This window comes from Gopherus evgoodei, chromosome 3, assembly GCF_007399415.2.
Source record: "Gopherus evgoodei ecotype Sinaloan lineage chromosome 3, rGopEvg1_v1.p, whole genome shotgun sequence".
Classification (NCBI taxonomy): domain Eukaryota; kingdom Metazoa; phylum Chordata; order Testudines; family Testudinidae; genus Gopherus; species Gopherus evgoodei.
Genome location: NC_044324.1, coordinates 205768685 through 205794518, shown reverse-complemented (window position 1 = coordinate 205794518; position 25834 = coordinate 205768685). Strand labels below are relative to the sequence as shown.

General features: G+C 44.7%; 2 protein-coding genes across 5 annotated transcripts in view; one reads left to right on the top strand and one right to left on the bottom strand.

Moving 5' to 3' along the window:
* Positions 1–6136: 6136 nt before the first annotated feature.
* FBXO48 (F-box protein 48) lies at positions 6137–12215 on the bottom strand. Its single transcript, XM_030557868.1, has 3 exons — positions 12105–12215; positions 11131–11471; positions 6137–6603 (listed from the first exon to the last, which is right to left on the bottom strand). The coding sequence occupies exons 2-3, from the start codon at positions 11434–11436 to the stop codon at positions 6442–6444; spliced, it is 468 nt and encodes a 155-aa protein (XP_030413728.1). The 5' UTR covers positions 11437–11471; positions 12105–12215; the 3' UTR covers positions 6137–6441.
* A 254-nt stretch (positions 12216–12469) lies between these two features.
* The window catches only part of APLF (aprataxin and PNKP like factor), a 111292-nt gene continuing 97927 nt past the window's right edge, over positions 12470–25834 (top strand). For all 4 annotated transcript variants that reach the window (XM_030557867.1, XM_030557866.1, XM_030557865.1 and 1 more), the window contains exons 1-2: positions 12470–12587; positions 22217–22288. In XM_030557867.1, the coding sequence (XP_030413727.1) occupies positions 12495–12587; positions 22217–22288 (165 nt within the window). In that variant the 5' untranslated portion in view covers positions 12470–12494. The remainder of the gene's footprint in view (positions 12588–22216; positions 22289–25834) is intronic.

The following is a 25834-nucleotide window of genomic DNA, read 5'->3' as shown; positions in this document are numbered from 1 at the left end:
TTTGACAGGGTCAGTGCAGCATCCGCAAGAATGGGGTCTGATCTCAGTCGGGGTCTGAGCAGCGCCTGCACAATGGGGGCCCTGATCTTGGTCAGGGTCTGGCACAACATGGCTCTGATCATGGTCGGGGTCTGGGCAGCACCTGCCGCAGAGGGGACTCTGAGCTCGGTCTGGGTCTGTGCAGAGTCCAGAACAACAGGGCGCTGAACTCATTCGGGATCTGTGGAGCACCTGGCACAATGGGGCCCTGATCTCGGTCAGGGTCTGTACAGAACCTTGCAGAACGGGACCCTGATTTCAGTCGGGAACTGTGCAGCACCTGGCACAATGGGGGCCCTAATCTCGGTAGGGGTAATGAGGCTTTAGGGGTAGAATGGGCTGGTAGGGGGAGGCGTTTGACCTTAAGAGGTTTCATGAAGGAGGCAGATCCCCACCCTGTGCTGTCTGCATCCATCTCCTGCCTCTCCCCATTGCAGGTCTATCCAGTGACAGACACGACCAGGGCCCCAAGCGGACCCTGCCCCTTGCTCTTCCTGACCCTCATCCTGCTGGCCGCTGGCCTGGCCCAGTTCAGACCATGTGACACCGGTGAGCGGTTCATGAGAGAACATGGTGATTTCCCCAAAACAGCTGCCACTAATGACTATTGGTGCTACAACCTCCTGATGCTAAACTGGAACCTGACTAGCCCTTTCTGCAAACTCACCCACACCTTCATCCTCACCCCCGCCAGCCAACTCCGAGCCATCTGCAGCCACAGTGTGATGTGTGATAGATGCCACCACTGTGACAGTAATGCAGCCTACTCCATGACAACCTGTCGGATGGTGCCTGGCTCCTGCCCGGGGTGTTGCATGTACCGAGGCAGAGCCCAGACCAGCAGGATCCACGTGACCTGTGGCCAAGGAAGGCCCATGTGCTTTGACAGAGTCCTGTAGAGCCCAGGCACTGGCCATGGTCTGGGAGCAAGGGTTCCCCTGCTCCCCACTTTTGCTCCTGGGCAGCCCCTTGTTGCTTGGGGCTCTTCTGTCCCATCCCTGCCCCTCCTGGGCAGCGCCTGCCATGACTCTACACAGGGACATTCAGTGTCTCCCCTCATCCCACAGGCCAGCAGCTTGGGGCCTGTGGGAGGATTTCCCGTGCTGGGTGCTCAGTTCCCTTCCACATGAGTGAAAATCTGGGTGCCCAGCCCCCCAGCTGGCACTGACACCCTCAGCCTGAGCCCAGTGCCTGCCTCACTGGGTGCCCATCATACAGTTCTGTCTCCTCCTCCCCCCTCCACATCCATGGTATCAGGGACATGTCATTGGGAGAAGATTGTCCCAGAGGCAGGGCCTGGAAGCTGTCACTGAGTTTTGTTTCCTGCCTCCTGCAATAAAACACTTTCCTGCCAATGCTGAATGATTCAGTGTGTTTGGGAGGCTGGGGACATTTTAAGGCTCTCAAGGGGACTCTGAAGTAGAAGGGGGGACACACATGGAGCTTGTAGGGAGAATGGAGAGATGCGAGGAGTCCCTGGCAGGAGCCCTTATCTTGCCAGGACACACAGCTCTACACCCAGACACATTCTGCTGGGACATTTCCCATCACATCCCTCAGCAAGAAAGCACCTTGAGTGGAAAAATTTCCCACCTATAGTCACACACCTCCAGCCCCATCCCTCTTCCAGTTTCTCCAGCCTCAGCCCATGGGCCCTGGGGTTGTGAAACTGCTCCTGGATATATAGGGTTCCCCCCGACATGTCTTGGGGAGTGCAACCTGCCCCAGACCACAGGGAGGGATCCAGCAGCGGCCCAAGCACCAGCCAACACTGGGGGAGCCAGTGGGGCTGGGCAGAGTTGGAAGGGTCCTTGGCCTCGCTCCCTGCCTGGGATGGGGTGGGGCTGGTCCAGGCTAAGGGAGTTGTGGGCAGCTCCATTAGGGCCAGATCTGGACCTGCCCCAGGACTGTGGTGGTGTCAAACACTGAGCCTGTGAGCACCAGGGGATACTGCAGGGTGAATGGGATCCCCCTGGGCCCAGTCAGCCTGGCCTGCTGCAGATCCCTCTCGGCTCAGCCAACCCGGCCTGCCCCGGATTCACCTGGGCCCAGGCCACCCCCTACTCCAACAAGACACACTTGGGGAATCAGACTGTGACAAGATCAGCTGGTGAGAAAGCCCCAGAGCAGACACACACACGGACAAATTAACTCACGAGCACAGAGTGACACACACGTGTTGTCAGAGCACACACTCAAACACACTCCCTACCCAGATGCATACCCTTGCACTTTGCACACACACACACACACCCACCCACCCAGGAGAGATGACTGTGCCTCACATCCTCGCCAGCCCTTGGCTTTCCCCCAGACCCTGAGACTCAGGTGTTGCTGGGGGCAGGAGGGGAAGGACACAGCTCCCACTGACTTGGTTGGACATAGACATCTCCAGAAGTCAGGCCTGCCCCTCCCCTGGCTGGGTCACTGCCCCTCATGATATCCAGGGACCTGGGCAGGGAGCCTGAGCAGGGACTGGCTGGGGCACAGGGTTGTGATTATGGGGTACCCAGGCCACCCAGTAAGGGAGTAGATTCACTGGGGCACCAGGATCATGTGGTTAGAGGGTCTCGGAGTCAGGACTGCTGGGATCTATCCCTGTCTCTGGGAGGGGAGTGGTATCTAGTGGTTAGAGCAGTGGGGCTGGGACCAGAACTCCTGGGTTCCATTCCCATCCTTGGGGAAATACTGGGTTGAGCATTGTAGGGGCAGGTGCACCAGGAACTGGGGCTGTGCAGTTCTCAGGGTCTCAGGACCTGCTTCCCACTTAACTCCCTGCCCCACCCAGCATCTCTGGGCCTCTCAGTGGGAGGAGATGCCCCACCCCAAACCCAACTTCCAAGTCAGGATCTATACAACCACACTCGAAGGGGAAGGCGACTCAGGGATGCTCCGCTCAACTGGCAGCTGGATCCATCTCTGAGAGGAGCCCCAGGAGTCACATGAGCCAAGACTAGACCCCAGACAGCAGGGAAATGTAGAGGGAAGGTCAGTGTGGATTGAACCCAGGGGGTTGGGAGCAGAATTGAGCCCTAACCCCATTGCACACAGGAGATGACTCCACATTGACGCTGGGAATAGAGATCAGAAACGTCGCAAGAGAGTGAATGCCTAACTCTAAAACCTAACCCTCCACCTCCACCTCACCCTAACCCCAACCCTAACTTTAATCCTAACTTGAACCTTCACCCTCACTATAACCCTAACCATCACCTCAAACTCATCCTAACCCTAACCCTCACCCTAACTGTAATGCTAACCCTAAACCCTAACTCTTAACCTTCAGCCTAACCCTACCTCTCACCCTTATTCTAACCATAACCATGACCCTCACCCTAAACCTCAACCTAACGTCTAAACCTCACCTACAACCTCATCCTAACCCTCACCCAAACCCCCAACCATAACCCTAATCCTACCCCAATCCCTAACTCTAATCCTAACTCTGACCCTAACCTCTAACACTCACATTCACCCGCAACCTCTTCCTAACACAACTCTCAACCTCACCCTAACCTTTGCCCTAACCCTTATTCAAACCATAACGCTATCTCTAATCCTAACCCAATCCCTAACTCTAATCCTAACCCTCACCCTAACCATAATCCTAAACTTCACCCTCACCCTTACCATAACCACTAACCCAAACCCTAACCCCTAAACCTAATCCTCACTCTAATCCTAACCCCTAACTCTAAAGCTAACATTAACCCTAACCTCTTACCTCACTTTAACCCTAAACTTATCCCCAAATCCCTAGTCCTAGCCCTAACCCTTAACACTCTCTTCTCACCCTAACCTTCACCCTAACCATAATCTCTAACCCTCACCCCAATTCTAACCCTAAACCTAACCCCTAACGCTAATTTTAACCTTACCCAAACCGCTAACATTCAACCTCAACCTAACCCTATACCCTAACCCTGCTATCCTCATCCTAACCCTAACCTCGGCCTAACCCTAACCTCTAACCCATAACTTTAACTCTAACCCAACCCCAATCCATAACTCTAATCCTAACCCCAACCCTCACCCTAACTCTACCCCAACCCTCACCCTAAACTTAACCCTAACCCCTAAACCTAACAGAAACACTAACCCTAACTGTAACCCTAACCCTGAACCCTCATCCTTAAACCTAACCCTAATCCAAACCCTCACCCTTGTCCTTACATTAACCCTAACCCCTCACCCTAACTCTAACCCTAGCTAAAAACCCTAAATTTTAACTCTAACTGTAACCCTAACACTCACCCTAACCTTAACCTCTAACCCTCACCCTAACCCCAATACAAATCCTAATGCTCACACAAACTCTAACCCTATTGCAAATCCCAACCCTTACTCTAACCACTAACCTTCACCCCCACCCCACCCCAACTCTCTATTGCCTCCTCTCTCTCTCTGTCCAGCTCTATTCTTTTCCTTCTGAGCCAACTTCTCTTAAAACTCACCTATCAGTTTGCTTGGTTCTCATTGTAAAACATTTTACAAAACATTGTATGGAAGATGCTTTGTCAGGGCTTGTCTAAACATCATATCAGTTTAAAACCTATGTAAATTAGTATGACACCCCCCCTCACCCATGGGGATGCAATTATAAGCACCTTTATAACTGTGTCTACAATAGAGGTTGTGTCAACTGAATGATTTCAGTTAAAAAAAAAAATCAAGTTTTATATCACTACAAAAACTGTGCATAGACCAGGCCTATAAAATGAGTGTAAGAGGAGGTGGTTTATTGTGTCAGGCTGCTGTTTTCTCACTGCTCTTCTGTGCAATCTCTTTTCGTTTTCCATTCTCCCACTACTGCTTCCCTTCCATGAATTCATCTACCCTTTTCCTGAACCCACTTGTACAATGTCCTCTGACCTTCCTGATTTTCTCTTCCCTATAAGAGTTCTCTTAACACTTCCCCTTATTATAAAGGCTGGACTCAAGCCATCAAAAGTAAAGTGATATGTAGAAAGCTCTTTGCCCCAGAAGCAAAGAGGAAGAGGTGTCAACTAGCTGGAGGGTGAGTGAGGGTAAGAGGATGACTGAATTCCCTTTCTATTGTATGTGAGGTTTCAACTCTAGGTTTATTGGGGAAACTTAATCCTTATTTCCATTTCAAGGAGAGCTCTACTATAAAAATTAATGTAACCTGAATTAAGTCAAAGTAAATCCAGCTCAGGGTATGTCTACATCTACAATTTTGCAGCGCTGGTTGTTACAGCTGTATTAGTACAGCTGTATAGGGCCAGTGCTGCAGAGTGGCCACACTTACAGCAACCAGTGCTGCAAGTGGTGTTAGATGTGGCCACACTGCAGCGCTGTTGGGCGGCTTCAAGGGGGGTTCGGGGAAGGCGAGAGCAAACCGGGAAAGGAGACCAGCTTCGCTGCGGTTTGCTCTCGCGTTCCCCGAACCCCCCTGCAAACCGCAGGGAAGGAGACCTGCTTGCTCGGGGATTCGGGGAACGCGAGAGCAAACCGCAGGGAAGGAGACCTGCTTGCTCGGGGGTTCGGGGAACGCGAGAGCAAACCGCAGGGAAGGAGACCTGCTTGATTACCAGAGGCTTCCTCAGGTATGCTGGGATACCTACTTATTCCACGGAGGTCAAGAAAAGCGCTGGTAAGTGTCTACACTTGATTACCAGTGCTGGATCACCAGCGCTGGATCCTCTACACCCGAGACAAAACGGGAGTACGGCCAGCGCTGCAAACAGGGAGTTGCAGCGCTGGTGATGCCCTGCAGATGTGTACACCTCCTAAGTTGCAGCGCTGTAACCCCCTCACCAGCGCTGCAACTTTGTGATGTAGACAAGCCCTCAGTTACACATAGTAGTTTCTGCAGTAGTAAAAGATAAAACTTAACTGCTGATTTTTGTTGCTGTGACTGAATACACACTAGGAGCAGGTTAGTGGACTAAGAAGGAGGCACTACTACAGTCACTCTTCTGACCATAACTGTACAAGTAGAACCTGATGGTAAAGAGGGCCAGACTGAAGGAGTTCACACCCAGTGGCTTTGATGCTTAGACAATAGTCAATCCCTTCCATTTCCCATGCCCGTAGTCTCATGTTTCTGCTTCATATGAATTTCAAGTGGAAAAAAAAAACTTTTTTTTTCTATTTTTTCAAAAAGTGCACAATGAAAAGTCAATCCAAGACTTAACATCTGTTGAACAGTACAGCAGATCTTTAAAAATAATTACATTGTATAGTTTATATCTCATTTAGGGTTTTTACAACAAGCTGTTCTGATAAAGTGCAAAATAAAAATAAACTCTGTATTTATACATTTTTTCCAGTGAAGTTTCTACTACATATTTGCAAATGTCACTGGTGTGAAGGGCTAAATATTTACAGTAAAAACAGTTCTGTGCCATTTCTTGCTATTTAAGATCCATGTCTAGTTTCTTATCTCTCCAGTTCTGCTTCCAGTATTTCTCCCCATGTATCAGCATCCATGGGATACATGATTTTTTCTGGTAAGCCACAGTGTGAGTGAATGTTGCTATATTTTCCACTTAGCCATTCATGCTTCACTTTGCTCTTCCAGTAGTTTCTCAGTAGAGTGACCTGATACAGAGTAAACAGTTAAAAAGCCTTGAAAAACTTGAATAAACTAAGCAGAAGTCAATGTAAACACTGGAAGTTGGGAGAACTAAAGTTTTACATCAGAAGAAGCATCTACATTGTAACACATTTGGGTGTCTGGGCCCTCAATGCAATACATAGGTGTACAAATGCCCTCTAGTGGACCAGGGCTTTAACTTCACATTTTTTCAGAGGAACATGAGGATCATTCTCACTTCTCAAGTCTTTTGCCTCTCATCCACACCATTTCAGGCTAACTCCCTACCCTAACGTAAAACTTTTTAAAAATCTTTCTATTTCTCTTCCCTATTCTGCAGGCCCCAAAATAATCCAAACTCTCTTGTGTGCTCTAGCAACAGGGTGGTTGGGTTCCTCTATTGGGATGTTCCCTGATCATGCAGAGGTACTAACTTATTGACTTTTTGACACATGTAGCTTGTTACCTCAACCCTGGACATTAAGAGGGAGAAGTAGCTGTCTAGGAGAAGGATCTAGGGCAGAGAAGGCCTATGGGAGAAGACATGGAAATGGCCATAAGTCTGGACTAGGATTTGTGATGTTTGCTTTGTTAATGAAGTCAGATGTCAAGAAAGCATTGAGTTTGGATTTCAGTGTGTACTATCTTCAGAGCAGCACGAGTACTCCATCTGCTCACAGCCTTGCATCACATTGAACTACTAACACTTCCTCAGAGAGGAAATGAGTCTGACACTGTGTAACTCTGAGTTCCACTGACCAGTGATCCATGCAGAGGTAGTCTTAAAGCCCTAAAAGAGGTGGTTGTATCCTACTTTCTTTCAAACTAGTGCTGGTTCAGGGTGGTGGTTGCAATGTCTGAATCCATTCCCGCTCTGAGCTGCTAAGTTCTGCAGGCTGGATTCTATAAGTATGATGCTATAGCTGCCATAAGAATGGCCATACTGGGAAAGGCCAGTGACCCATCTAGCCCAGTACCCTGTCTTCTGATAGTGGCCAATGCCAGGTGCTTCAGAGGGAATGAACAGAACAGGTGATCATCAAGTGATCCATCCTCTGTCACCCATTCCCAGCTTCTGGCAAACAGAGGCTAGGGACACTTCAGAGCATGGTTTTGAATCCCTGCCCATCCTGGGTAATAGGTCCATCAATGGCTATCCTCCAAGAACATAGCTAGTTCTTTCTGAACTCTGTCATAGTCTTGGCCTTCACAATATCCTCTGGTAAAGAGTTCCACAGGCTGACTACGTGTTGTGTGAAGAAACGCTTCCTTTTGTTTGTTTTAAATTTGCTGCCTATTAATTTCATTTGGCGACACTGAGTTCTTGTGTTAGAGTAAATAATGCCTTCTATCTTCTTTACTTTCTCCACACCAGTCATGATTTTCTAGACCTCTATCATATCCTTAGTGGTTTCTTTTCCAAGTGGAAAAATCCATTTTATTAATCTCTCCTCATATGGAAGCTGTTCCATACTTCTAATCATGTTCAATGCTCTTTTCTGTACTTTTCCCAATTCCAATATATATTTTTTGAGAGATGACACATCTGCACGCAGTATTAAAAACGTGGGCATACCGTGGATTTATACAGAGGCAATATGATATTTTCTGTCTTATTATCTATCCCCTTTCTTGAGTGGTAACAGCTAATTTAGTACATCATTTTATATGTATAGTTGGGATTGTTTTCCAATGTGCATTACTTTGCATTTATCTCCATTGAATTTCATCTGCCATTTTGTTGCCAAGTCACCTAGTTTTGAGAGATCCTTTCGCAGCTCTTCACAGTTTGCCTGGGACTTGACTATCTTGAGTAGTTTTGTATCATCTACTAATTTTGCCACCTCTCTGTTTACCCCTTTTTCCATCTCATTTATGAATATGTTAAACAGTACTGGTCCCAGTACAGACCCTTGGGGGACACCACTATTTACTTCTCTCCATTCTGAAAACTCACCATTTATTCATATCCTTTGTTTCCTATCTTGTAACCAGTTACTGATCCAGGAGAGGACCTTCTTATCCCATGAGTAGGGCCTTACTAAATTCACAGCCATGAAAATGCATCACAGACCCTGAAAACTGGCCTCCTCTGTGAAATCTGGTCTTTTGTGTGCTTGTACCCTATACTATACAGATTTCATGGGGGAGACCAACATTTCTCAAATTGGGGGGTCACAAGGTTATTTTAAGGAGTCTGTGGTATTACCACCCTTACTTCTGCGCTGCCTTCAGACCTGGGCAGCTGGAGAGTGGTGGCTGTTGGCCAGGTACCCAGCTATGAAGGCAGCACCCTGCCAGCAGCAGTGCAGAAGTAAGGGTTGCAATACCATACCATACCACCCTTACTTCTGCATTGCTTCCTTCAGACCTGAATGGCCGGAGAGAGGCAGCTACTGACTGATGGCCCAGCCCTGCAGGCAGCAGTGCAGAAGTAAGGGTGGCAATACCATACCATGTCATCCTTACTTCTGTGATGCTACTGGCGGCAGCTCTGCCTTCAGAGCTGGGATCCCGACCAGCAGTCACCACTTTCCAGCTGCCCAGCTCTGAAGGCAGAGCCGCTGCCAGCACCAGTACAGAAGTAAGGGTAGCAACACAGCAACCACTCTACAATAAACTTGCAACTCCTGACAGGTTTTTTCTGGGTCAGGACCCCTACAATTACACCGTGAAATTTCAGATTTAAATAGCTGAAATCATGAAATTTAAGATTTAAAAAATCCCGATCATCGTGAAATTGACCAAAATGGACAGTGAATTTGATAGGACCCTACCCATGAGAGTTACTTTGCTCAAGAGCCTTTGATGAGGAACCTTGTCAAAGACTTTCTGAAGATCTCAGTACACTATATCCCCTGGATCACCCTTGTCCACATGCTTGTTGACCGCCTCAAAGAATTCTAGTAGATTGCTGAGGCATGATTTCCCTTAACACTTTTTGTAGACTCTTCCTCCACAAATCATGTGTCTGATAGTTTCAACCAATTTGCCTGGTACTGAAGTTAGGCTTACTGACCCTTAATTGCTAGGATCGCCTCTGGAGCCCTTTCTAAAAAATTAGCATCACATTAGCTGTCCTCCAGTCATCTGGTACAGAAGCTGATTTAAATGATAAGTTTAGTAGTTCTGTAACTTCATATTTTAGTTCCTTCTGAACTATTTGGTGAATACCATCTGGTCCTGGTGACTTATTACTGTTTCATTTATTAATTTGTTCCAAAACGTCCTCTAATGACACCTCAGTCTAAGACATTCCTCAGATTTGTCACCTAAAAAGAATGGCTCAGGTTTGGGAATCTGGCCCCACTGGCTGTTTAGTAGGCTTCCTGCTTCTGATGTACTTAAAAATGCTTTTGTTATTACTTTGAGTCTTTCGTTGGCTGTTTTTCAAATTCTTTTTTGGCCTAATTATATTTTAACACTTAAGTTGCCAGAGTTCTGCTTTCTCTATTCCTCACTAGGATTTCACGCAACATGTTCAGCTCCTCCTCACTGTTTTGATTAGCAGCTGCAATAGTGTTGGGTAAGGGGGTTCTAAAGCTGCTGGTTCTTTGACCCCTAGCTGTATCTGGCTTAAGAGGTATGTACGGGCAAATATTTCTCTAGATCAGCAGATTCCAGGAACCCCTTCTCTCCCAGCAGGAGCATTCCACTGAAGTAAACTTATGGGGAACATGTACGTAAAACTTTGTCCCTTTCACAATGTGTTCCATTCCAGAGCTGGCCTGATCATTTCTCAGGGATCAGGTAGTTCATTGTCTCTATGGTACTCTTATTTTTTGGCATTTCCGCACAGACTGCCAGTTGTGAGGTGTTTGTGATTCTATTTTACTATGGCCTGGTCTACACTACAGAGTTAGGTTGATGCAATGTGGCTTATTATGACCTAATTATGTCAGTGTCTACATTAGAATGCTGCTTCTGAGGAAGGAAGTCACCTGCTATGCTGACATAACTTCATCTCCATGAGTGGTGTAGCGCTTATGTTGATACAGTTAGACAGTGATTAAATGACATAGCCTGTTGGCTGTCAGCCCCAAGTGGGGGCTGTCAGCTAGAGTCCTTCTACTCTCTGGTGGTGATAGCCTGAGTTGTCAGTTGGGGGCACTGGCTCGCAGCTGGGAACCCCATGCCCCGGCACTGACAGCTGAGTGCTGAGTGAGCCCTGCACCCCACTGACAACTTGGGCTGCTAGGCTCCAGATCTGTATCCTATAATGTCCCACTTCAGTTGGTGGACGCACTCCTGGTGAGGACGCGCACTGACAACCAAAGGAGTAAGTGTGGACATGAACTACCTCTTTTAATTACTGTGGTGGCTGTACTTTGACTTAAGTCAACTTAATTTTGTAGTGTAAATAAGCCCTGAGACCTCACAGGCTGTAGCAATTAGGTTGTAACAACTTTGAATTGCTCTTAACCTTGGATAGATCAGAAGTACTGATCAGGAGAGAACCTCATTTATCTTAATACTCATCCTGAAAGCCACTCAGTTTCCTAAAGCTAGACAGTCCACATTCTTAAATTTACCTTCCATGAATATCCATTTCCTCGATCACAGTCTATCTCTCGCTGACAGACAGCTCTTACAATTAAACAGTGATGTTTCCACAAATGGTCACTGTTCTCAATTGCATGATTCCAGCTCTTGCATGTAATTGCAGCTTTGCATAAGCTCTGAATATCCAGTTCACTGAAAATTTTAAAACTGACTTCTGGAGGCAGCAGCTCTACAAAGTCCTCCCGATTTTCCTCTTTTTCCTTGGCTGGAGGAAGGATGGTCAGTTCTTTACATGAAGTAACTGCCTGTTTGTTCTTCTTTGAGGCTTTCTGCATAATTTAACGCCTCAATACATCCACCATGAGTAACCCTGGAGGTGAGGAAGTACAGTGGTCACTAAACAACCTCACATGTAACCAGTTGCATGCTGCGATCACTAATCTCAATTATACATAGAGTTAACTTTCATCAAGTTAATTCTAATTTTGAAGGTTATGTTAAAGTGCCTCACATATTAAAAAGCATGCTATGCCTTGTGCCCTGGCTGGCCCAGCCCTCTAGGGTGACCAGATGTCCCAATTTTATAAGGACAGTCCTGATATTTGGGGCTTTTTCTTATATAGGCTCCCATTACCCTCTACCCCGTCCTGATTTTTCACACTTGCAGTCTGGTCACCCTACAGCCCTCAAGCAGTGCAGGATGGGTCACCAGCGCCCCTCGTGTTTGCCCAGCCCTCGGCAATCACTCCACCGTGGTAGGGTGCCCTGTGCTAAGGCCAGGCCAGCCCAGCCTGCAGGCGTTAGGCCAGGGACAGACGGTGCCCGGTGCCCAGGCAAGGGCTAGGCGGTGCCCTGCCTGTGCTCAGCCACCAGGCGCCCTTTGCCCGCTGCCGAGCCCGGCCCCGCCTCGGAGCCCGCCCGGCCAAGCCGTGGCTGCAGCCAGCTGTCATCGCCCCGCCGCCCGCGGCGAAGGGAAACTCCATCCCCGCAGGCCGCCCCCTACCTGGCCCCGCGCGGCAGCCCCCAGATGACGGTTTAAACGTCCCCTCCATTCGAACGCGTCTGTTTACACCACCGCCAGCCGGCTTCCTGAGGCAATGCGCATGCGTCGGAGGACTGTTGAGGCGGGGCACGCCGGGATTTGTAGTTTCCCCGCGGCGACGCTCAAGCGCGGCCGGGCGGGGAGGGTGGAGTTGGAAACTACCGTTTCCAGGATGGCCGGCCAAGGGCTGGGCGGTGCTTCGGGGATTTAAACACAAACAGCGGCAGCCTGCCCCGCCTCCTAGCCCAGAGGGAAACGGAAGGGGGAGGAGCCTCCGTGCCTGGCGCGAGTTTCCGGGGGGGGCAGCGGGGTGTCGCCCTGTCCGCAGGCGGAGAGCCCCCCGCGACGCCCATGCCGGGGTTCGAGCTAGCGCCCGCGGACGGGGGCCGCCCGGTGCCGCTGCAGCCCGGCCAGACAGTGCTGGGAAGAGGCCCCCTGCTGGGAGTAAGTCTGGCTCCTCGGCAGGGGGGTGGGGGGCTCCCTGACCCCGCTGCCCAGCGCGGCCGCTGTAGCCTCCAGCCCAGGAGCCGCCCCGGGGGGGGGCTGGCGCGGGCCTACTCGTAGCCCCAGGCTGGGCTGGGCGCCGCGCACCCCGCAAGTTCCACTTGGGGCTGGAAGGGACCGTGGGCTCATCAGAGCCTCCGGCAGAGCTCAGACTTCACCCAATGCCTTGTGTGGGGGAGGGGGGATCTCTGACCCCGGGAGCCAAATGAAGATCGGGGGCAACTAAGGAATAACAGGGTCAGGAGTGAAGGTCCCAGGGGCACAACTAGGGATCTAGAAGGGGACACCGAGCGGAGAACCCCGGACAGCGCCTGCTGCTCCTCAGACCTGTTTAGGGACCCAGGGGATGCTGCCCAGAGGAACACTGCCCGAATACGTGCGATCAGGAAGGAGCGGAAATAGGCCCCGTGGTCGCAGAGCACCCCCTCATCTAACATCCTCCTCCTGCTGTTGGAGATGGGTGTTTTGGCCAGGGTGAGGAGGAGGTTGATGATGCGGTCTCACAGCTTGGTGGGGCCATGGACAGGGTGTGCAAATATAAACAGGTGTGGGGAAAAGTGTAGCCAGAACCTCAGCAGGAGGTTCTGGAGGAGCTGCAATAGGGGCTGCAACCTGGTGCATTTGAGATAAGCATGCACCAGCTTCTCCCTCACATCACAAAATGGGCAGGTGTTGGGGATGAGGATGAACTGCGCCAGGTACATGCCCGTGCTCATGGCTTCACAGAGGACTAATATCCCTGTATGGCCGTGGGACCAGAGTGAATAGAGGGTGGCTCCCCATATGGGAGAAGGCAGAATCAGAGCTTTCCAGCTCCTTTCAAGCATTTTGCCATAATTTGCAGTGATAGTAAACTTGTGTTAACAAAAACAGATTCTTCTTTAATGTGACTCAAGGAGCTGGGGCTTTAAGAGAAATTCTAAACATTATGAGACTAACAAATCGTATGGATTAGCGATGCTGACTCATTTTCTTGTTTGCATAAACATCTTTCCTCCTTCTCTCCCAAATCAGAGGAAATCAGGGGTCATAATGGGGAGAGAAAATAGCAACAATCCCCAGACTTTCTGCCCCACAAACTAAATTCTGCTCTGCGACATCAAAGCAAAACTTCACTTACAGGAAACTTGAAGAATAACACAATAGTGTCTCATGCTCTTGTGTGCTTTCATCAACAGTGAAATAACTAATAATGTAACACATCCTTAACAGTAGCCTTCAGAGTTCTCAACCCATTGAAATGTACAGGGACAGTGCACACTTTTCTCAGCTCCTTTTTGGGACTTCGTGGTGCCAATTTCACTGCATCCATTCATTTTAATAATGTGAATTTAAGTGTAATCTTTGCAGCCATAGGGGCAAAAGCCCCCCCCCACCATTTTGTTTTGCTTATTTTTGAGTGAAATTTTAAAGTTTAGAGCAGTGGTTCCCACATATTTTATAAAGGTGACTCACCAGTTTCATTTTCTCTCCTTTTTTTTGGTGTGATCCACCCAGGGTCCAAATGTGCATGTTTGTGGGGCCCAGTTCATAGGCTGGTGGTGTTCTCCACTGCCTCTTTGCCCCACTGAGGGGGCATTGGCCATCTGCAGCAGTACCTTCTGCCCTGACACTTCAACCTTAATCCCAGCCCAGTGCAGAGAGGAGGCCCTGCCCCAGGAGGAAATTGGAGAGTAAATCTACCTCGCACTCACCTAGCAGCAGTGGGTCCAGTCCCACAGGGCAGGGCCTGGCTTGCTGCTCTGGGTATTGTGACCTGGCGCACTGGGTCTCAGCACCACTTGGGTTTGTCCTGATGGCTGGATGTGACCTGTGTGCCAGGTCACAATGCCCAGAGTGGGGAGCCAAGCTCAACCCTGTGGGGCAGGAGCTGCTAGCGAGAGCAGGACAGGCTCACTTTTCAAGCCTGGCATCTCTTCCTGCGGCTTCCTCTCTGCACTGGGTCTGCAACCCACCATTCAGGAAACACTGCTTTAGAGCACAAGAGGCATCCTCCAGAATTTCTGAAGCACTATGTACAAATTTAAAGTGAAACAATTTTCTCAATAGTAACTTCAATATACTTGTAACAATAGGTTGGTAATAACATTTCAGAAAGATGTGACTTAAGTTGACAGCGTCTCTTCTAACAAAACTTTTTTTGCAAATAGTTTCGAGATATGTCTGCGCTATTGGTGCTATAGTGACAGCTGTACAGATTTAGCATCATAGCATAGACCCTACATCTAGGAAAGGTTTTTTTTTTCCATGGATGTAGGTATTCTGCATCCCTGAGTGGCAGAAGTTGGGCCAGCAGAAGAATTCTTAACTTAGAATTCTGAAGGTTGGCTTAACTATGGCGCTCAAGGGTGTGAATTTCTTACACCCCTGAGCGATGTAGTTATGTCAGTCTAAATGTTCAGCGTAGACCAGGGCTTGTACTCACTTCACTCAGCCATATCAGCACTTAGTGCCTAATTGCTATGGTATCTTTCTCTAGTTGGCAAATGTGGCTGCATTTGCCAAAAGTTTATACACAAGTCTGCTAAGTAGTTTTAGATTTGGGGGAGAGATTTCAAGATAAACTAATACAAATCGTGTTAGAATTTTTAAACTCATTTAAAACAGTAAGATACATTTTTGCCCTTAGTTACACCCTGTACAAACCAGTGGATTTAATTAGGGGCAGAATTTGATCAGCTGTTTTCTTTTGTAATGCTAGTGCCCACACTCAGAATAGTGTGCATGAAGGTGAGAAAAGTGAGACTGACTAGAAAAACTTGTGAAACTGATCAGTGTGGATTCATTATACTAGATGTGGAATAATAAGGAAACTGTATAAGTAGTAATTAATTGTAATAAGTTGGTAATTTTCACTCCATGCATATGAAGAAGTGGGTTTTTTACCCATGAAAGCTTATGCCCAAATAAATGTTAGTCTTTAAGGTGCCACCGGACTCCTTGTTGTTTTTGTGGATACAGACTAACACGGCTCCCCCCCAATAATTGTATAAGTAGTGGAAAGTAAATACAACTTTCAGTGTTCTACACATTCTAATATACTAAAGTACTTAACATTCCATCTTTTTTTCCAGCTTTTAAGCAGACACGTGTCTGCATAATCCCAGCTCAGAGAGCTAAGCACCATATTAAATACCCGGATGGATATATCCCATTTATGCTGTTAAAGAATCCATCTGCTGTAGTTTGTAGTAGTAGGAAAGGTGTAGTGAGGGGAGGGAGCCAGTCCTTTTAAGATAAATTCTTCTGGTTGTATTCAAATTGGTCTCTTTTCACATTTAGATATCCTTTATTGCCTAGGGTTTTTGCACTAAACCATTATTTTGTGTTTGTCCCTTTGACTGGTCTTTCTCTGAAGAGGGCAAGTACATTTTTTCAATTGGCATGATGGCTCTTTCACAGTCAGCATAATTAGCATTACATTAAAAACAACAAACTGTCCTGTTTTAGGCTTCTCTCTAGCAATATAGCTATATAATAAATAAATGGGAACTTCCTGAAGTATGTATTCAAATTGTCCAACTCTTCTGCCCAAGCTTCAAAGGTTTCCTGGTGAAAATCAAGCCGTTGTAGCAATATTAATGTATAGTAAATGAAACGCCATAAGTGGAACAGGTAGACAGATCAGTACAGGGGTCAAATCGTTATGAAAGTAACTGTATGTGTGTGGGATGAAGGGGGGAGGCATAAGCAATCTGATTGGTTTAAAATCTATGCAGTCTTCATATGCATAGACTGGAAGCCTTTTCAGCTAGTCAGATTATTCCAAGGTGGATTTGATTTAAATCACTAGTCAGGAAGACTCGATTTAATCATGGATTTCTACATAAAAGTGGATTTTTGTTGGTTGTTACAACCTTAATACATATTCTTCATAACTCAGAGATAGATGTAGGTTTCATTTTTAGAAGGTACACACTATACATTTTAAAGTGATTTATTTTGAAAACTTTTCAGATTAGTTTTACAGCTATATCAGAAAATGAATGAATGATTGGTTATTTCATTTACCAAAGGTAATTGAAGCAGATATTTATGAAGTCATTCGGAGGTGAACTATCTCCAGTTCAATGGGTTAGTCATTAATATTTGGAGGATTTTCTTGCCATGCTGTATTAAGAGGAGAACATCACTAGAAAGACATTGAAATTGTTTTATTTAACTAAAACAACAATGTTATGTATTCTAGGTTTTTTTCTTCAACAACAAACATAATATTTTAACAAAACAAGCATATGATTTTTTGAATTTAGTTAAACGTTCAAGATTTTTAAGATCAGGTTTATTTTTGTTAATTATTTATTTTTAACTAAAATAATTAAATATTTAAAAAAAACCACAAAAATTAAATTGACTATATCAGCCATGTCAAGATGAGAAACTTAAAACATTGGCAGCTAACTCAGTCATCTTCACCTTCATTTTCCTGTTTGTTCATAATCTGGAAAAGAAAAACAAGCTTTCCTGCTTTTTCAGGTCCCAAATGATTTCTCAATTTGGAATGAATTAGAATATTTTCTTCCTTTGGACTTTCTAGACCGGCAGAGTAAGCTACTGCTATTAAAAGAGAGATTATCACTTTAAGAGTCTCTGAATCCAAGAGCTTAAATGACTTCTACTAGTTCACTGGTGTGACTTTATTTAGAACATCAGCAAACATATTTCTTGAATGGTTCTTATTCCCAAACTGGGTCTCTTTTACAGCCTGCTGCCATTACAGGCTTTCCCTTCTAGTGAGAGAATGGTATGGTAGATCTCAAATCAGTGAAGGCTACACTCAGAAAGGCCTCAAAACTTCTGGAATATGCTGCTCAAACAGTTTCACTTTTGTTTCTATTGCCTGTCCCTCCATTCTCACATTTATCTCTGGACTTCTTTTCCTTGTACAGATCTATTCCGCCCCCAACAATCTTCTATTCGTTGAACTTTTTGAAACCTTGCATTTTTAGAGAGAGGTAAGGGATTGACTCTGTATACACAAATTTGCAGAGGGACAATAGGGTTGAGGTCTGTTATTTCTCACCTCTATACGCTATTTATTTATTTAATTTAAAAACATTTTTGCTATTAATAAGCATGTTATCTCTGAAGACACAAATCTACAGTTTGAGAACTGCAAAACTAAGCATCTCTGATGGTATCTTCTAGACCGTGCTTCTCAAAGCTGGTCCACCGCTTTTTCAGGGAAAGCCTCTGGCGATCTGGGCCAGTTAGTTTACCTGCTGTGTCCACAGGTTTGGCCAATCGCTGCTCCCACTGGCCATGGTTCACCGCTTCAGGTCAGTGGGGGCTGTGGGAAGGGTGGCCAGTACATCCCTTGGGCTGCACCACTTCCTGCAGCCCCCATTGGCCTGGAGCAGTGAGCCGCGATCGGCCGAACCTGTGGACGCGGCAGGTAAACAAATCGGCCCGCCAGGGGCTTTCCCTGAACAAGCGGCGGCCCGACTTAGAGAAGCGTTGTTCTAGACTGACCACTGAGTCCCGTTGGGTAGATAGGAAGATTAACCTAGATAATCTATACAGAAGCCCCTGGAACCATGTAAGATTGGATCCCTACTCCATGAACTATTGGAACTCATTTACAAAACTTTTCTTAAACATTACATGAATATATTGTCATACTATAGAATTAGAATTTATAATCCCTATTCCATGATGAGATATTTTGAGCTATAATGTATCTTAATTAAAACGATCTTTAGATAGGTTTTTTCCTCAAAAAGCGTTTTATCAAAAAAATCTGATTTAAATGAAAATCTGTTTTTTTGTTTTTGTTAAAAAAAATCATTGATTTTTATCCACCCTGGATTATTCTCATGTAAATTACTTCCTGCTATTAGATGGCCATTTGTTGTTTCTCATGTACACCTGGGTTCACTTGTATATTTTAAGAGCATATATAATGTAGTTTTAAGATGAGTTTGTGGTTGGTTCAAAGAGTTGAGCACAGGGAAATGTTGCATCTTCATGAGATGTATTTCAGAACTGGACTACTAGACTGTTTCTGATCCGTGCTGTTGAATTATATTTGACTTTAGTTTAACTGAGACACGTCTTCATTTTGTAATGTTTTATGGCTTGAATGTATTCCTTACTAATTCATAGAATATCTGCTAGCTGACTTCTAATATATTTTACTTTGTCAGCATTTGCTTTAATGAGAACTGCTTATTGTTGCTTATCTGCATGCTTAATTGATTTTCAAAGGCTAAGCTGGCAGCTAAAGAATGGAGGAGGACCGCTTCATGAGGCTCCCAGACCTGCTGTTGTAATATGTTAGACTTAACTGTTCTACAATCTTTGGATTGCTGAACAGCTGAGGATGTCAGCTGAGGAAGGCTTGACTTGGGGGAGGCTGCTGATAACATATTGCAGGCAATGCTTCCCCTATTTAATGTGGGGATGTGTGAAAGATTTGTTGGGATCACTTTCTCTGGCACTGGAAATGTCAGTGGATATGAGCAGTCCATTGGCAGTGGGAACACTTCTTCCCGTATTAACTACATTGTCCTTCTCTGGAAAGAGATGAAATCATGTCCACTATGTCAAAACCTCATTTGTAGAACTGGAGTAAGGCTGAAAAAATGCAAGACACCTACTAGGCAGAGACCAATAAGAAAGATGAGCAGTGGTGAGGAAGTTTGAGAGATCCAAAGGCAACACACTGAGAATTCCAGCCCTCACACCCAGCTGTTGGTAGAGGGGCTGGTGCTGGTGCTGGTGCTGGACTTAGCTCAGATCATGCTCCAGTTTTCGTATTGGTTTCTGCCTAGTGGGTGTTCGACAGTCGAAAGCCATACCAGCAGCCTCTGGCTGATAAAAAGAAAGAACTCTCTCTCAGCTTGCTCTCTCAGAACCTCTTGACTGCTGCAGAGCCATGCTGGCTTGGGTGTCTTTGTTGCTTTACCCTGCCTTCCGTCTCCTGGCAGCAATCAAAGTGGTGCTGGGAAGGATCTATAGATCGAGGGGATCTCTCTTACTCTCCCCAAGCTTCTGTGGTTTTTTTTTATTCTAATACTTACATCTGCTGGTGTTCATAGCTTTCTAAAACAGCAGAGTGTAACTGATCTGTCAGTTGTTTGCAGATGAAGAGCTCTGTGTAGCTTGAAAGCTTGTTTCTCTTACCAACAGAAGTTTGCCCAATAAAAGATATTCCCTCATCCACCTTGTCACTGTTATCCGTTTAATTGACCACAGGTTCTTTATAGCAGGAGTGAAACCACTCTGAGTCCTTTTGATTTCTCTCTGTTACCTGACAAAACTAAGAGCAGCAGAGAGATGAGAACAGTATCTTCTAACTCTGTGTAGTTCCTTTATCTCTATCAAAGCCAGATCTATGAACATTGTATCAGTGTTGGCGAAAGCCATGGAAGCTGCAGACCCCAGCTCAGATAATATCCGCTACCAATAGACAGAAGTGGAAAGGGGAAGTGCCCCACAATGACTATCCCAAATATCAATGCAGGTCCCATGATCACATGTGCTTGGCTTCCTCACTGACATGTAGCAGACATACACTGGGACCACACACACTTACTCTGTTATGATGGTGATGTAGTCTGCTACCATCTTTGTTCATGGAGCGTGTTGGTTCTTCTTGGCTTACCTCAGATTGGCATGTAGAATGCTTGGCAGTCTAGGAGAATCATGGACGCTTATGTGTTACTGCACACTTTCCAAGCACTGACCTTGAGGTTATTGTGTGTACAAGGGTCTATGGCCATTAGCCATTAATTAGGATCCTGTGGTATCATGGGCTTGTTTTTGCCACAATAGCAGTTTGATGGATTATTTTACTAGTTAATTATGTTGTTCTGAAATTTGACTTTGATTCCTCCTAACAAGGATAGTAAATGTTGTTGTTCCTGGCCAACAACAGTACTCATTTCTTCTTGTCATGGGGTTTCTAGTGACTTGGACCTAATAGGGTGTTCTCAGTAATCACACAGCGCCTTGTTTCTTACAACACTGCTATATATACACCATACACATGCTTACTGTATTCCATCTCTGGCTTGGAACATTTCACACAATGTGCCACCTCTTAATTTATGCTGCTTTTGCCATTAAGGGTGTGAAATTTCTCCTGGACTAGTACCCATTCCCCTTCTCTCATCTGTGACACTCCCTTTATGTCCCAATTCAGTGGGCTCTAAACTGTTTCATCCTCCTTCTCAAGATAATACGTTAGGACCCCGTCCTGAAGTAGCACATTTATGCTTATCCTGTGCAAACTTTTTGTTTCTTTCCCTAGCTTTGCCCTTGCAGCACTTGTTTAATATTTTTCATGCAATGTTTGTTTGTAGTAAGTGCCTACAATGAGAGAGAGAGTCTGATTTTTTCAACTGAATTTTTACTGGTCAAATTTAACATGTTTTAACTTCAGTAATCTTTCAGGTGTATTTTCTTGTATAATAATCTCATATATAGCGACTGTGTTTTCTCTTATGAACTTATTTGGTTAAGTGAAGTAACATTAGTTCCTCACTAGGGGTCACAACATACACTTGTAATTCTGGTAGCAGTGTTCTGCCAGCTTGAATACACATCTTTAAACCTAATAAACATTGAGAGAAATGAATTATAGTTTCCTACAAAGATGCAATTGGATCTTTCTGCTGTCTTGAATGTCACACTTAAAGGAAATGTGTGAACAGGAAAAACTTTCCTTGCAAATAGTGGCAGGTTTCTAGTTAACCCATCAATATTAGTTTTTCTGCATATGCAGAAGAGAGAGCTCTCTCACTGTAATAAATAATATTAAAACAAATGACTCTGGCAAAATCTCATTAGAGCTCAAAACGTCTCCAAATGAAAAAAACAGGAAAATTAGCATCTGTTACATTGGGTTCAAAATTTATCTCAATTTTTTAAAACAGCGTGTTCCTCACAAAATGTTCTTGTAATGCCAGTTCTTAGGAACTAATAACATTTTTCCTGAGTTTTGTAAGCCTCCGGGTGTTGTCTCTATTTCAGTTTTTGTGTCAGTGTTTCTAGGATTAACTGTTTGTCTGCTGTGGTGATGGTGTTGAAATTTACTGGAGTTACTCTGAAACTTTCTTTATAGAAAACATGAATTCCTGCTCTCTGTATGCTAGTAGCTTTGAGACAAGCACAGCACTCTATAACATTTCAAGACACATTACTGTCTCATCTAAGTAGCATTGTCAGACCTTGAACAATCATGAGATTTTGACAAATGGTAAATTCTGGGGTTTTTTGCTTGCCTTTTGAGCTGGCAGAGCTCATATTCTCAAGCTTTTCTCCACACTGAGATTAGATAGTTAATTTCTGGATTTAAAATCGTATGTTATGAAAATCTTGATCTTAATGTTTGAATCTAGTTCTAATACAGAATTTCTCTTTATTTTTTTTTAAACTAATTGTGTTATGCGAAACTACTTACAAGGCATCAGAAACCTACAGCCTGTGTGAACTGTACTCAATGGGACCTTGTAATCTGCTTATTGGTTTATCTTGATTTGATTTTTGTTTGCTTGTTTGCTGTAATGATTTGAGAGATGAGTGTCATAATTTGCTCTTATCTCAACTGTCTGTCTTTTTTTCAGATTACAGATAAGAGAGTATCCCGAAAACATGCCATATTGGAAGTGGTGGGTGACCAGCTTCGCATCAAACCGGTAACTTGACTTTTTTGTTGATTCTGTAACAGTCAAACTACATCAGAAAAAAGCTACTTTGATATTAGTTACAGCTGGATCTAAGTAATTCTTAATGAAAATCTGTGTAAGAAGTAGAAATTGATCAGGAATGTCTGAAAATAAAGCTACTGAATTAAAGTAGTGACCCATAGAATCAACACTGCTTTTTCTAAAAGGTGATCGTGGAGTGAAACTGGCATTCTCTGAGGATGGGAACATGCTTTACAAACATCAGTATACTCATTATACCTGTCCGGTTATATCCCAATTTTTCCGAGACTGTGAGTTGCCTCAGTTTACAGGGGAAAAATAAAAGGATGGTAGAGAAATGAACAAGAGCCAGTTCACCTGACACCTCACGCCCATCCCCCATTCTGTACAGACCACCTCTTTTCTCATTGGCATATCTGTATTCGCCTATCAGATGATTTCCAATAATTTGCTTTTATTTTTTTCTGTTACAGCAGTGTAGCACGGGAGATACCGAAGAAATATAGAATATAATTATGGAAATGCTGATTGTTACTCCATAGTTAGTTCAGTTAAAGCAGGGATAAATCCTCCTTTGTATGAAAAATAGTTTATCCTCCCTAAGTTTACAGCACTTACTGTGTACAGAATGAATTTTCTGAAAATTTGTAAGAATTTGTAAGAAGATCTGATAATTTGTTGAAGTGAAAATTAAATTGAATCCTTTAAGAAAATTTGCTTTTATCAATCTTTTCTTGTGACCTAAATGATCTTAATGGAATAATGCAGATTCTTAAGAACATAAAGTTAAGAATGGCCATACTGGATCAGACATGTGGTCCATCTAGTTCAATATCCTATTTTCTCACATTGGCTTGTGCCAAATACTTTAGAGGGTATGAACAGAACGGGGTAGTTCATTGAGTGATCCATCCCCTGTTCATCCCATTCCAGTATCTGTCAGTCGGAGGTTTAGGGACACCCAGAGCATGGGATTGAGTCCTTGACCATCTTGGCTAATAGCCATTGATGGAAATGTCCTCTGTGAAGTTATCCAACTCTTTTTTGAACCCAGTTATACTTTTGTCCTTCACAGTATCCCTGGCAACAAGTTACACAGGCTGACTCTGTTGTCTGAAGAAGTACGTCCTTTGATGTGTTTTGAACCTGCTGCCTGTTCATTTTATTGGGTGACCCGTGGATCGTATGTTATGTGAAGGAGTCAATAACACTTCCTTATTCACTTTCTCCATGCCATTAATGATTTTATAGTCCTGTTAGATCCTCCCTCAGTCATCTCTTTTCCAAGACGAAAAATCCCAATCTTTTTAATCTCTTCTCGTATGGAAGCTGTTTCATACCCTTATGATTTTTGTTGCTCTTTTCTGTACTTTTTCCAATTCTAGTAGATCTTTTTGAGCTGGGGTGAACAGAACTGCATGCGGTATTCAAGGTGTGGGCGTACCATGGATTTATATAGTGGCATTATGATATATTCTGTCTTAGCTGTCCCTTTCCTTCTAGTTCCTAAAATCCTGTTAGCTTTTTTGACTGTCGCTGCTTATCGAGCGGATGTTTTTGGATAACTATACACGATGACTCCAAGATCTTTCTTGAGTGGTGACAGCTAATTTTAGACCCTATCATTTTGTAAGTATAGTTGGGTTTGTGTTTTCAATGTGCATTACTTTACATTTATCAACACTGAATTTCATCTGTCATTTTGTTATCCAGTCATGCAGTTTTGTGAGATCCCTTTGTAACTCTTCACAGTTAGCTTTGGACTTAACTATCTTGAGTAGTTTTGGATTGTCTGCAAACTTTGCCACCTCACTGTTTACCCCTTTTCCAGATCATTTATAATATGTTGAACAGTGCTGGTCCCTGTACAGATCCTTGGAGGACTCTGTTCTTTACCTCTCTCAACTGTAAAAATGGATCATTTATTGCTATCCTTTGTTTCCTATCTTTTAACCAGTTACTGATCCATGAGAGGACCTTCCCTCTTATTCTATGAGGTCTTAGTTTGCATAGGAGACTTTGGTGAGGGACCTTGTCAAAGGCTTTCTTTCTGAAAGTTCAAGTACATTATATTCTCTGGATCACCCTTGTCCACACGTTTGACTCCCACAAATAATTCTAATAGATTGGTGAGGTGTGATTTTTCCCTTTACAAAAGCCTTGTTGACTCTTCCCAAACATATCGTATTCATCTGTGTGTCTGATAATTCTGTTCTTTATTATAATTTCAACCGATTTGCCTCGTGTGGAAGTTAGGCTTACTTTCTTGTAATTGCCAGGATTGTCTCTGGAGTCATCTAGTACAGAGGCTGATTTAAGCCTCCTTCAGAATTTGTTGCTCCAACAAGCAGGCATTAATGGTGCTGAGAAATTTTACTTCTGCCTCCTGTCCTGTGGTGACATGTTCCCAGTCAACATGAGGATAGGTGAAATACCTCATTATTGTTGGGTTTTCTGTTTCTGTAGCCTCTCTAATCTCCCTGAGTATTTCACAATCACTGTCCCCATCCTGGGCAGGGAGTCGGTAGTGTAATCCTACTGTTATACTCTTTTTATTCAAGCATGTAATTTCGATTCATTTAAAATTTTTACTACATTTTACTTCTGTTTTCTTTCATGTATAGTGTCATTCCCCTACCAGCAAAACCTACTCTGTCATTCCTATATATTGTGTATTACTGTGTTCCATTGATTATCATCATTCCACCAAGTTTCTGTGATGTTTATTTTGTCAATATCCTCATTTAATGCCAGGCTCTCAAGTTCACACATCTTAATATTTAGACTTCTTGCGTTTGTATGCAACAGGTGTCAATATTTAGTTGTTTGCCTTCAGCTAACCTAACTTTTTTTTTTTTAAATGTGACTGTTTTGATTCTTTCCTGTACTTTATCAACGTCTATCCTCTTTTATTTACTAGGATATAGAGCAGGGATTGGCAGTCTTTGCCCTATGGCCCACCAGGGAAAGCTGCTGGTGGGCCGGGCAGGTTTGTTTACCTACAGTGTCCGCAGGTTCGGCCGATCACTGCTCCCACTGGCCATGGTTCACTGTCCCTGGCTAATGAGGGCTGGGGGAAGGGCAGCCAGAACATCCCTCGGCCTGCGCCACTTTCCACAGCCACCACTGGCCTTGGATGGTGAACCGCAGCTAGTGAGAGCTGCGATTGGCCAAACTTGCAGACACTGCAGGTAAACAGACCATCCCGGCCCGCCAGCAGATTTCCTTGGTGGGCCACGTGCCAAAGGTTGCCAATCTCTAATATAGAGTATCCCCTTTAAACTTTCCAGATGGCGAAATTTAATTGAAATATAGCATAGACTTTATTTGAAGAAACAGGTTGTGATTAAGTTAACAACAATTACATGTAGTTGCTGTAAATATAGACTAGTGATGGGCTCATGGCAACAATACTGGTAACTTTTAAGTGTGGCCATTGTGACAGAGGTAACTCAGCCAATCACCATTTTTCCTTTATGCAATTTGCATACAGCTGTTCTGTTGGTTGTAATGACTCAGTGGTATGAGGGAGAC